This window comes from Mesitornis unicolor, unplaced genomic scaffold, assembly GCF_000695765.1.
Source record: "Mesitornis unicolor isolate BGI_N332 unplaced genomic scaffold, ASM69576v1 scaffold33055, whole genome shotgun sequence".
In the NCBI taxonomy this organism is placed as follows: domain Eukaryota; kingdom Metazoa; phylum Chordata; class Aves; order Mesitornithiformes; family Mesitornithidae; genus Mesitornis; species Mesitornis unicolor.
In genome coordinates this window covers 1-13,198 of record NW_010188043.1, presented here as the reverse complement: position 1 = coordinate 13,198, position 13,198 = coordinate 1, and the positions used below count along the sequence as shown (strand labels likewise).

The window sequence follows — 13,198 nt, the reverse complement described above, 5'->3', positions numbered from 1 at the left end:
GGGCAGGCAGCAGCCCGGGGCAAGGAGCCGGACCCACAGGGCCACTTCCAAGAGTCTTCTCTCCAGCAGGAGCAGCAGCTAAAACCAGGCTGGTTTATTAACCATCACAGGTTTGCAGAGCCCACTCAGCAACAGGTCCGGCAGCCCCAGCACAAACCGTGGCCCTACTGAAGCTTGCCAGAGCTGCAACCACAGCAAAGGCAATAAAAACCAAACGGCTTATGAATGTCTTTCACAGGCACAAGGGGGAAAAATGCATCTCAAAGTTGCAGGTCTCTCCCCAGAACAGGCAGGTTTCTCTCTCCTTCCCTGCTTTGCAGGCTGTCAGAAAACCATGCAGGTTGTGCTGTGCACAGAAGTAGAAAACATCAGTATTTTTAAGTCCCAAGGTCACTTCTGTACCTGAACTTTTTGTATTCCCTGCATGGCCACCAAGCTCCCAGTTACTGTCTGTGACAGTCCTGGATGGGGTGGGAGGCAGTGCTTTAGCAGTTCAGACTTCAAAGACAGAACAGGTCCCAGCAGTGGTTCTCACACCATGGAGCTGTCACTGAGGCAATGGCATTAGCTCTTGGCCAAGACCCAGGACGTCAGCTGCTCCTCCAGAGAAGAGCAAGCAGAGCCCTTCAAGGCACAGCCCTGCTCTCTCAGGAGTCTTGGGCTCCAGCCAGACAAACTTGAAAGAGATGTTACTCCTGGGCCAGCATGGAAACAAGTGCACATCCACAGGATCATCACAGACAGGTACCCCTAGGACAGCCTCCTGAGGGGGGGCTAGGTGTCCCCTTTGCCGTTGGGATGCAAAGACTGAACTGTCTTACACGCACAACACAAGACTCATCAGCATCTGTTCGGGGGCTGGGGACACTTGGATACCGCTCCATCTTCAGTCATAAACCCCAGCTACCAAAACATGGTTTCTCTGCAGCACAGCTGTCGTTTGGCTTCTGACCTGGGGCAGAAGGTAAGGCTGGCTCCTCCTGCAGTCAGATCACCACCAGCACACCCCACCTTCTGCTGGGATGACAAGCACCACGAGCTCCTCCTCTAGCCTGCTCATCAGGCCCTGCATCCCAGCCCTGGCACCAGCCAGCCTGGCAGGAGACCCACTTTGGCTTTTCTGGCTGTGCCACTGCCAGTCACATCTGTTTCCTTATATACAGCTTAGAGCCCATGGTCCCTGGGAAGAGTGCATGTACATGTCCTGCAAAACAGAGACTACACTTCTGTCTTAGCCAGTGGCATCTGCTTTTTTTCCTCTTTCAAATTGTCCAACTGACCATCAAGTCAGCTTCAGAGCAACTGTTCAACTGTTCTCAGCCTTAAGTCAAACCTGAGGAAAGGTTGTGCCTAGAGGTTTTCCTGCTTCTCTCCCCCAGCTGAACCACCTGATCTCCCCCTGAATGCAGTTGTGGTACCAGACCAGCACTCTGCTTTCCTTCCATCAGCCATCCTCACTGCTCCAGCTTCTTCTCTGTCCAATGGATATGGCTCTGGCTCCCATCTCTTCATATCCAGGTGTGTTTTCTACTTTCAAACCTTTCAGCCAGCCCCTCCTGAAGCCGCTTCAGCTCCTTCTTCATGAAGACAGAAGAGAAATGGGGGAAATTCCTCAACTACCAGCACATGGAGCAGGCAAATACTTTGTTAGGAATCCAAGGTTAGCCAGTTTCCATCCTTGGCCACATCACACACATATCACACACACAGAATCACACACAGAATCGCTCGGTTGGAAAAGACCTCTGAGATCATGATGTCCAACCGTTCCTGTCTACCCCCTAAACCATATCCCTAAGTACCTCGTCTACCCGCTCTTTAAACACATCCAGGGATGGTGACTCCACCACCTCCCTGGGCAGCCTGTTCCAGCTTCTGACGACCCTCTCAGTAAAGAACTTCCTCCTTATCTCTAACCTGAACCTCCCTTGGCACAGCTTGGTGCCGTTTCCCCTTGTTCTATCCCCCATCACCTGGGAGAAGAGACCAGCACCCACCTCTCCACACCCTCCCTTGAGGCAGTTGTAGGTGGTGATGAGGTCTCCCCTCAGCCTTCTCTTCTCCAGGCTAAACAAGCCCAGTTCCCTCAGCCGCTCCTCATCAGGCTTGTTCTCCAGACCCCTCACCATCCTTGTGGCTCTTCTCTGAACATGCTCCAGAATCTCAACATCCTTCTTATAGTGAGGGGCCCAGAACTGAACACAGTACTCGAGGTGCGGCCTCACCAGTGCCAAGTACAGGGGGATAATCACCTCCCTGGATGTTCTGGCCACCACAGAGAAGGAGGCCCAGACACAGCCTCTCCAGGTTTAATTTACATTATTATACTCTGGGTAGAGAAAGTTGGACTGAGTTTGCTGTCATCCTGGTCCTTCATCTTCTAAGGCACAGGTTGCTGCTTTCAAAGGGCTTTTGTCATGGTCAAGCCACTTCAAGCATTGAGGTGTTACTTCCTCAAGCTCGTGAGGTCCTCACCAGAGAAAAGAGGACAGCAATAGCATGAACCTTGACTGCACCCTCACTCAGTTAACCAACACACTGTGCATGGTGCTGTCCCTGCAGACAGGACATGCCCTTTTATCTCCAGCACCTCTCTGAAAGACTAGAAGCTGCCTTTTGTCTCAAACTTGCCAAACAAATTAGGGGCTCCACATTTTAAATGCATATATACGCAAAATGCTTTTAAATTTGTGTCTTGGCTTTGTTGGTGCTATCTGAACATACCCAACTGAGGCTAAGGCTCTAGGAACCTCTGACTAGATCAGCCCCATTGCCAAACCTGCATAAAAAATGTCATGGCTACTCATGATTCCTAAAGTCTTGCTGGTTGCTAAAAAAATAATGTACCTCATTTAATTCTCCAAAGATAAAAAAAAAGGTTCCAGCAACTGAGTCTACACAGGAGCACTAAGGATGGCATAATACACAAGCAGAACTTCACTTCACCCGCATCCTAGCTAGTTACGAGACCGCTAAGTCATGGTGTATTTAGTTATCAGTTCATGATTTAGCTGAAAAACTGCAAGAGAAAAGGCTCCATGATGGACAGGAGACCCACGCTGAACAAGTGCTCCATAGCACTTCTCTGCCCCAGAGGGTGGAGAAGACTAAAGGAGTCTCCACACCACCCTGGGGAACATCCCTGGGGAACATGAGCTCACTCTGTGCCTGCACCAGGTCAGATACTGCAGACTAGGCCCAGAAAAGTTGTTATTCCAGGAAATGGAAATGCCCAAACTGGCACCTATTTCATGATGCTTCCTTGAAAGGCAGATGAAAAGGTATCAGAGTGGATGAATCCCAGCCTACTGAAGAGGTTTCTTGCAGGAAGTTTTTCTCTTCGCTTCTCTCTGCTGGCCCTGTGTTTCTCTACGTCCTTTGCAGTTTTATTACCTGAACTGCACTTCTTCCAAGTGCCGCCATCCACATCAAAGGCACCAACAGAAACCTCATGACTGTGATTTCCTCTTCACCCACAAATCCTTTTAAGAGATCACTTAGGAAGTTTTGCCTCCCCTCCCTTTGGCTCCTTACCCCCCATGGATCCAGCCCCAAAAATGCCACTTACCAAATGAAATAATGCGGATGACAGCAAAGAGAGGGTTAAAGACATTTATAAAAAAAAAGGTCATATTTACAGACTATTGCCTAAGCATGAAATTCTCAAAATGACAGAAGTAAAATTCTGTAATCTAAGTGTACAAAGTGCATGTCTTTCCCCTTTCTTCTCTCTGCAGCAGAAGACGAGGGGGAGGGTCTCTTTTTTCTTTACATCTCTCTACCCTCAAGACAGTGGGAGTAAGGTCTGGGTCAGACTGAAGGAGACAAAGCCTGGTGATTACTGGGTTATCTACCAGGCAGACTCTACAAATAGTAGTTTAGAAGAAAGTAAGGGCAGGAAAAGTGATTGTTTACTTTGTTAGTCTGCCCAATGGATTCCCTTGGGAAAAGGAATCTAGGGTCAATGCCTCAGGGAGATGAGCAGAAAGGAGAGGTTATTTGGCTATTTAATAAATTACCTCACCAACCACATTCAACCACTTCAGGTTTCCCAGCTACATTTGAATCAGTTTCTATTCACAGCCCCATTGCTCTGGGTTCAAACATGGGCTCCAAAACTGAATCTGATTATCCCAGTCAGAGTGGGAGACAGCTCCTGCGTTCCCCAAGCTGTTAGCTGCATAAGCTCACATACTGCCCCACACCATCTGTGCCAGGTGGGGATGAAAGGTTTTGGACAACAAAAGAAAACAGTGCCAACAGCAGCCCACTGCATGGGATTAGCTATTCAATCTAATCTCTCTTGAAAATGGCCAAAAGAGAGGTTCTTCTGCAGTACTACCCTCTCCTGCCTTTTCAGTCAGGAAGGCAAGCAGAGGTGCTCTGCCAGCACCGTGCTGAAATGACACATGACAGGACCAGGCCAAGGAGTGTATGGTTCAGAGTCAGGAAAGCCACACAGTTGTCCTGCTAGACTACAAAGCACCAACGTGAATGCAAACAGCAACAAGCAGCAGTGTGCAGGGTATGAGGTACAGGAGCATAGTGCGTAGAAACCCGAAACACAGATGCCAACACAGGCAAGAGCAAATATTCACACAGAACAGACAACAGACTGAGCCTGAGGAAGACTCACTTCAAGGAGCTGATGTGTAATACACCTCCTCAGCATGAGGCACTCCATAGACTGCACACCAGACACTGGTCGCTCCATTTAAGTGAGCTCTCACTCAGGGAAGGAAAAGCTGTAGGGTGCAGGTGTAGCTCCCTTATTATTTGGACCAGCAAGCTTCTGGGAGACTTTACTCGTATCAAGGCATGAGCTTATTCTCTGAAGAATTCTTCCTTCTCTCAGAGTCCCTCCCCCTGAGATGTCAAACTGCTCTGAAGCGGTCTGTTCCAGGCAACAGCACTAGGGTTCACCTTGCAGCAGTGAGCTTCTTCTGCAGGGAAAGTTTCAAGTGCCTTTCAAGGGTACAGACAGTTTGTATCTCTTTGTTCTTGTGCTACAGTTGCCCTTCATTTTGTTTCCATCCCACACAAGTACCACCTTGATTTACTCAGAAAGCGTTTATATCCTCGTCAGTCTAGCCTAATGAAAAAACCAGAGATTTTCCTGTTCTCTTGTCGGATGGGTACTCTATTTTTAACATTGTAGCAGCTTCCTTCTCAACTCCTACTACAATCTGAATTAAGCAGCGCACCTCACCGCCTAGTACTAGCGGTGAGAAAGGAGATTTACTATTTCTGAGATGCACAGACGCTGCTCCCTACATCAATGCATCAAGTCACATGCACTGAGCCACTGTCAGAAAATAAAGATACACCTGGGAGTGAACAAGTTGATAGAAGGCTCTTGCCCCCTTTAATGTGGCCAGATTTTGACATGGCTGAGAAGAGATATATTTGGCTCTCTGGAGACTAGAAAGCCAAATATTCCCAAGCACAAGTAATGCAGTGCCCTTTTGTGGCAGCTACTGGAATTACACATTTATATGAGACCCCAGATTTGCTATTGTGGATCACAATTTCCAGTCCTTCTGTGGCAGCAGTCCCACCTCCTCTGGTCACCTCTTCAGCACTCTCACTCTTCACTTGCAAGGTGCTTGTCACTGGCTGCAGGAAAAAGCAAAAGAGAGAATTTGCCTTGACCTCCCCCTCATACTGAAAAGCTGGCACAACATGCAACCAGCTCCTCCCTCCTGGGATCTGGAGCATTTCAGACAGATGCCTGGATCTGCTCAGTCCCCTCCTCAAGCCTGTAGCCTCACCACATGGGCAAACCTGGCTGCAAACCCCCTTTGCAGGAGAAGCAGCTTCACTAGAGCAAACCCACCAGCAACTGTGCTCTGTGATTGTTCCTGTAACAGGGTACTGCTCTCTGCTGGATGACTCAGTTAACAGTTTGTCAAGCAAAAGCAGCACAACCAGAGGGCAGACCACTGCTAAATTACAGGGCTATGGAATTACAGTTAGGAGCCACCTCTCTCCACAAGCAAGTCCGTTTTGTTCATTCAAGTGCAGTGAGCAAATAAGATTGAGCCTCGCTAAGCTGCCAAAACAAGGTAGTTTAGGCCAGATCACACTAGGGACTACTCACAATCATAAACTCTTGCCAGGGATCTCTGGAGCGGGGAGACCTGTCACTTTGGCTCGCTTGTACAGCTCTTCAGCGCACAACTCTTCTCCTTCCTCGTGTTTGCGCTTTGGAGAAGCCTGGTCTGCTTGCGACAGCCTCACTGCTGTGGAGGAAAAAGTCATTGCAACGGTTCCCCTGCCTTTAGATCTCCTCACAAGTACATCCCAGTCTAACCTGCCACAGAGCTGGAATAAAGAAGAATATGCAGTGTGCCAGCACAGAGACATGCTGCCACAGCCTCCTTGAAAACTTCTGGAAAAAACCTACCTTTGTTAAATGCAGAATAATTATGTCCCCCAGAACACAAAAGTATCCTCCTTTGACGGAGAACAGCTTAATTATACCTGATTAGCCCTACTGTGATCTGTACTTCTCCCTCAAGTGGCTGCATATGATCCCATACAGGCAATAAAAGATTCACTTTAATGAAGTCCTATTCTTTAGCCCTTTTAGAAATGAAGGCTCACTGGGGATTTCTGAAGAAAGCCTAAAGGAAGGTGAATGTGATCTATGTTTTTCCAGCTACACACCCTTTTCTTACTGAGAAAAGACCTCTCTCTCATGCCCCCAGCCTTTAAGTTGACATGAATCTCTCTCAGCAGCACACAAATAGCTCTAACTCACCTGTACTAGTGCTGCAGACCTGCCCTGAAGCTGAGTCTGTGACCGGGCCACTGAGATCTTCCACACATGAAGGGACTGATGCCAGTAGACCTAAAGAAAGGCAAAAGGATCATAGTTAAGAAAACACAGGTGGAGTGAGAGGAGCCATTCACGTGGGAACACCTTACTGATCACTGACCAGCACACTCATATCCCAAAGCAGGATGAGTTCAGAGCTGTGCTCACCCAGTGCCAGCCACAGACAGACACCATGATCCAGCAGCCCATTTTATTTAGGATGCTCTGTGTAGGTTTTTTTCCCCCACAGTGAAGAATGGACCACTGATGGCATATGATGGTGCCTTGCCATCACTAGCTCTCAAAACTAATTAAACTCCACTCTTAGCTGTTGAAGAGCTCTAAGGAGCTCTCCTTGGAAACAAACAGATTTGGCAGATACTGCTTCCTCTTGCGAGGACTGACCAGAGACAGAAGTGCTATCTATTTTAAATAGTGACCTCTCTTCCCAGAATTTTATCTCTTATAAAATACAATTTTTTGCAATTGTTGGTGCTTACAGAGCCCCCTGTAGCGCGACAGCTGCTGGTAGATCTGTTTCATGCGTTCGATGTTCAGCCGGCTGGTCTCTGCGTGGTTCACCATGGGTTTGGGGTAGTCCACCCCAATGATGCATTTGGCTGCCTTTTGCACAGACTCTGGGGCATTCCATGGTTCGTAGATATAACGTGAGGGGAAACCCTTTAGTTTGGGCAGATATCTCCTGCAACACAGGTAAGAAGATGCACAAATGTCACTTAAAAGTGCAAGCAATGCAGAAAGTGCCATGCACCTGTCAGCTGCTTAACAACTTAAGCTCAGAGATCAAGCAAGAAAGAAGCTCCAGTCACATCACTTACTTAACGTAGTCACCACTGGGGTCTGTGCGACGTCCGAAGCCCACAGGGCAGTAACAGTGGAAGAACTGCTGGAAAAACGCACTGCACGAAAGCCACATCCAGCTGCCTGCATTTACGCTGAAATCTGCATCCAGCAACAGTTCGTCAAACACCTGCAGCAATTGGAGGAAAAGGCAGTGAGAGCTTCCCCAGGCAGGAATTTGCAGCAGGAGGACCCAAGATGCTACTTCAAATGGCAGACACTTAGCTGAGAGAAGAGCTCCTAAGAAACCAGAGCAGCAGCAAAGAGGCGATCTGCTGGCTAAAGCCAGTTGGCTGGTCAATACACCTCACTTCCTGATGCTTTCACATAGGAAGGCACTGTCTGCTCATGCTGATAAAGTGCTGGCTTCTCTCTCATGCAGCTACAGACTAAATCACTACCTAGTGTTGCAGCAAGCGCTGGGTATTGATCCTAACCCGGGAGGTGTAACAAGTGCAAAGCACCAACCATGGGAAGCAGTCAGATGCTGCACAGAATAACAAGCACCAAAACAAGAAGGAAGAACCCCTCTGAAGGTCCCAGAGCACACTGCCACTGAGAGGAGGACAGGTTTCAGCAGTAACTCACTCACATCCATGCACGGACCCTGCGCTTCTAGCATCTGATGCTATGATGCACTTTCCGCTATGCTGTCACCTTTGCGACAAGATGCCCCTGCCTCCACATTTTGTGTAAGGCAATATGCAGACTGGATAGGTTCGAGCTGTCTGTCCCTTCAGATGGCCCAAGAGGAGGGTCTTTTACCTCTTTCCTTGAGAGATTCTAGACTCAGATTTCAGTCATGGAGCATTCCCTGACCGGCACGGTGATGGATTACACGATGAGGGAAAAGGTCCAGTTATAAAGTGACATTGAACTTGCAAAGAAAACAGATGGACTGTCTCTTCGTCTATTAAAAACAAAAAAAAAGCTAAAACAAAAAAAAAGCGCCAAAAAACAAAATAGCAAAAGAAAAAAAAGCCCCCAAAACCCCAGTCCATATTTACCAGTGGGACCCAGTAACATTTAGTTATGGTTACTGGAGACTCTTGATACTGTCAGAGCCTCATGGCAGAAGGCAGAAAGAAATCAGGCTGTTGGCAGGCCAAGAGCCTGCTGGCAAATCCTCTCTTCCACGCAACTTTTACATGCAAAGCAAAAGCCATACCTGTGTGCCCATCCTTGCAGCGAGTGCCAGGGAGACTTTGTTTTCCTTATGGCCTCCTGCAAGCCTCTGGAAATGCCAGACTCACCCTGACTCCTGACTCCCAGCTGATCCAGAGGTCGCCCCTGGTCAGGAAGCAGGCCACCGCGTGCCTGGCCAGATGGTGGATCCACCCTTCCTGTCTCAGTTGAGTCATGATTGCATCGATCCAAGGGAAGCCTGTCTTGCCCTCTGCCCACTTTGCCAAGGCTTCAGGGTTCCTGTCCCAGGGGATCTGGATGCAGATGGGGTTCCCCTCCATACGATCAAACTTTGGGTTGTTTGTGGCTGCTGTATAGAAAAACTCCCGCCACAGAAGCTGTCCGTACAGAGAGAGGGGGGGCGTGCTGTTCCGCTTTACCTGTGAAGAAGGCAACAGAGCTATTCACAAGCAGGGGAAGACTGGCTTAATTCATTGCACCCATGCAATTACTATGCAATTCAATTAATGCACTCATGCATTTATACACAATTCCCAAGTTGGTTACTGAAAACTGCCATAAAGGAGCTCAGTTCCAGATCATCCTTTATCAGAAACCCCAGGCAGTAAAGTTAGTGCTGCTTTTAGCTCACTTAGTATGCTGAAAAGAGACTTGAACAATCCAAAACTAACAGAAAAAACCTCTACATGGCTCATGACACAGGAGTCCAGGTTGAAGAGCAGGGTACCGGCGGATTTAAGGTTTACTCAACTATGTACTGGAGAATTGCTTTTCCTCACCCAAGAGCCTCTTCTGTAGTACCAACAAGCTTGGCTCAAGAGTCAAATACAAAGGAGGCGACAGTAACTTTTGTAGCTGCTCTGGCACACTGTCTGGAAACCAGCATCATGCTATGCTCCAAACTAGCCTGCTCTCCAGATGAACCTTTTATCTTACCTTCTTATACAGCTCCCAGAGACGATAGTAAAACAAGCGGCAGGACAAGCAGCCAAAACGCAGGTAGGGACTGAGTCCTGTAGGGCTGGCCAGCAACGAATTGGCATTCATCCTTGGTCTTTCGTAATTTGCAACCCATGCCTAGACAGAGTCAGAAGAAATGAGCCAAGAAAACTCAAAATTTGTGGAACATTGCTAAAGGCAGATCCCTGTGCAGGTGGCAAGGCCACTCAGGTCTGACAGCAGAGTCTCTTCTATTCACCTCCAACCACAGCTGTGAGAGATCTCAAGTGGACAATCTCAACCCACACACCCCATTCAAGAAATGCAAAGCCTTTGCCCCAGGATTTAAACCACTTAGTCATTTTGGCCAAGAAATGGGCTAAAGGAATGCCAGCCAATGAGACAACATATTAACAGGCCAACGTACAAGAGAAAGGCATCCTTTTACAAGCATGTGGTCCCACTAATAACTTGGATGAAGACAAAAGGAGACAGTGTGCAGTATGTAGCAGGGACTTAATGAGTTACAGGAGAGTTTCCAAATTTGCATTCCTCTAAAGGAAATGGAGGGGTAAAAACAAGGAAAAGAATCCTATGTGCTTCAAACAGCAGTATAACTAATATACAGCTCTATTCCTTTGGGTCTGAGGAAGTCTAGGAGCTTCGTGCTCCACACATGACCCAAGATCACAGGAGTAATTAATAAATACCAAACACTCCTTCCAGAAGTCAATTTTGTGACCGTTGCTAGGAAGAGCAGGGAAACAGAGTAACAGGCAATGCTCAACATTTTTTGTTTGGAGCCACGGACTGCAGGAATTTGACTTAAATAGCACAGGTTACCTTTCTTTCCAAGTGTTTATCCAGCCGTGCCAAGGCTTCTGTCTCTCCTCCTTGCCAAACTGCAGGGGCAAGACCATCTGTAGGAAAGCCTGAGAGAAAGAACTTTTGTAAGATTTGAAGTTACGCCTAGAGAAAGGGTACAGATGGGACTAAATACTAATAACAGCAAGACACTACATACTGCAGTTGCCTAGACAGCTTACTTGCTGCTCTAGTCGTTCTACAGCAGGCAAATCGTGTGGAACATGGGGAGAGCCTGCTCACAACACTGCATTACAAGGGCCTCTCCCTGCAATGCTTCAGGCAGCCTTCTGGGGACTTTTCCCATTGCCCATAGGCCAGCACTTTCTCGTGTGTCAGCACTGCTCCAAAGGCCAGAGTAGCTGGCAAAGGAACATCAGCTCCAGAGCTCTGCCTTACAAAATACCTTGCCATGGACACCAGCAGCTCACTAGAGAGCCTGGCTGCTCCTGATGAGGTTCCTATTCTGCTGAAAGCCAGTGCTTTGGAAGGCACTGGGTTAGTGCTGAAGAATTGATGAAAAAGGGGCAGCAATAACACAGCTGCCCCGCACTGCTCTGTGCTGACAGATGAGTTTCCCCTGGTAGCAAGCAGAGCAGTGTAAGGTTGCAGGCAGTCTCACATTATGCCAGACAATAAAGGAAGCAAATCCACCCAGGGCTGCAACCCTTAGGATACTCCTGTTGTGAAGTCTCCTGCTTTCATCTGACTGCTGAAATTGTGCCTTAAGGTACACGGTGATACTCCTATTAATCTGATATGGAATCTCCAGTCACACACACACAGACTGTATCTCGTATTAATTCTTTCTGGCCTTGCATTTAGATTCACTCCTCTGATATGGTCCTTGCATTCCTCATGCCACAGCTCTCTCTCTTCATCCTCCAAGAAAAATACAGCATCATAAGGCGTACCAGGATGAGTGTAAGAAGTTTCTGTAATATCTTTTTTCTTGCTAAGCTCCCAAACTGGTGCTGCTTGGCAATAATTGAATGAAATGATCTGAACCTGGTACGCAGTTAGTTTACCTCTTCAGGTCTGTTACATGTGTCAGAGATGGCAGTAGGAGGAAAGCAGCTGGTGAGGACATGAGACACTGATATAGTGGTTACATGCTCAGTACAGCAGAGAACATAAGGACAGATGCAGAGCAATGCTAAAGGGGATGCTGTGCATCGACAGTAGTGCAAAGGACAGCAGTCTGTTTTCATGAGGTTCAGCACTCACTGAAAACAGTAGGCTGCTTCCATGGCTAGAGGCAGCCCAGGTCAGATGAGAACACTGGAGCTGTCCTGGGCACATGCCAGCCATCAGAAACAGTTTCACTAAATCCCCTTTCAGCTGGCAGTTAACCCTTGTGGCCCCTCTTGACACATACCCAGCTCTTCCAGGGATGGGACCCCATACACATCATCATGGTTCTCCTGGATGTCCACTTTGCACCTCTCCATCTGCTGGCTTATTATGGTGCTCACTGGCTTCTTTGGGAGCTCCATACGGCTAATGATGGCCTGGAACCGCTTGTAGGTGAGGGGTGGCTTGTGGCCATTCAGCTCAATTATTCTGGAGACAAAATAAGTATGGTGAAACAACACAGCCTTGCTATCATGGAAGACACAAGGAAATGCAGTCAAACTGCATCCTGCTATCTCTGCTCAGCATAACCTTTCACTTTGGATACAGAAATCCTTATAGACGTAGTTTCCACCTGATACATCCCTCAAAGGGATATTAACAAAAAAAAAAAACACCACCAACAAAAAAGCTACAATCAAACAAGAAAACCCAAAACACACCAGAAAACAAAACCCCACAAACTAATTTACCTCTATGGGAAAAACAACAAAACAGCTCCAGCTGAATCAGGCTTAGCATCACGTATGTTTCCCAGAGCTCCTCATCAGACCCCTGTATGAAATCTCAATCTGATTATTCCCTGTCTCCTTGAGATCGCAAATCCCAGACCTGCATCTGTTCCCCTGACACCTCAAGATATCCTAACCTGATTCTGACCTTACTTCCTCCCTGACATAAGAAGTCCCATCCCGTTAGTGACCCCTTTTCCACCTATCTCAGATGAGACAAATCCTCATTTGCGTCACTGCTCTCTTTCCCCATGATTAGGGAAATCTCCATCCTCCTCCCTGCCATAAAGTCACGAGCAGGCCTGTCTCATGCTATTCACCCGTGTCAGAGCATGCTATGGAAAAGGCAGCCCCAGTTCCCCGTTCCTCCACTTCACTAAGCATCGACAGCCTTCTAGGGCCAGTCAGTCTTATTTTTCCAGGGACAGAGAGCTTTGAGAAGCCCCCTGGGCAACGTAAGCGTCCCCAGGGAGAAAGATGCCATTTTAAGCCCCTCTCCTGCAGGGAAAGGAAGGAGTTAACAGCAAAGCAGACAGCACAGGGATCACCAACATTACATAAAGTTGAGGCAGCCAACCTCACAGCTCACACAGGAGCTGCAGCAGAGCCGCCTTCCCCACCCAGCACAGTCAACAGCTTATGCAAGGGGCTGGGCTTAAAGCCGAGTGTTTCGGCAGACGCCATGTGCCTTCCCTTCCCCCCG

At 48.0% G+C, this 13,198-nt stretch overlaps 1 protein-coding gene across 1 annotated transcript; it reads right to left on the bottom strand.

Moving 5' to 3' along the window:
• Positions 1 to 5,337: 5,337 nt before the first annotated feature.
• CRY2 (cryptochrome circadian clock 2) lies at positions 5,338 to 12,232 on the bottom strand (the record flags this gene model as incomplete). The annotated part of the gene is made up of 9 exons (XM_010185652.1): positions 5,338 to 5,616; positions 6,101 to 6,242; positions 6,764 to 6,853; positions 7,321 to 7,523; positions 7,660 to 7,811; positions 8,935 to 9,246; positions 9,764 to 9,904; positions 10,610 to 10,698; positions 12,009 to 12,232. Coding segments are annotated over 8 exons (1,351 nt in total), but the record flags the coding sequence as incomplete, so codon positions are not given.
• Positions 12,233 to 13,198: the final 966 nt, after the last annotated feature.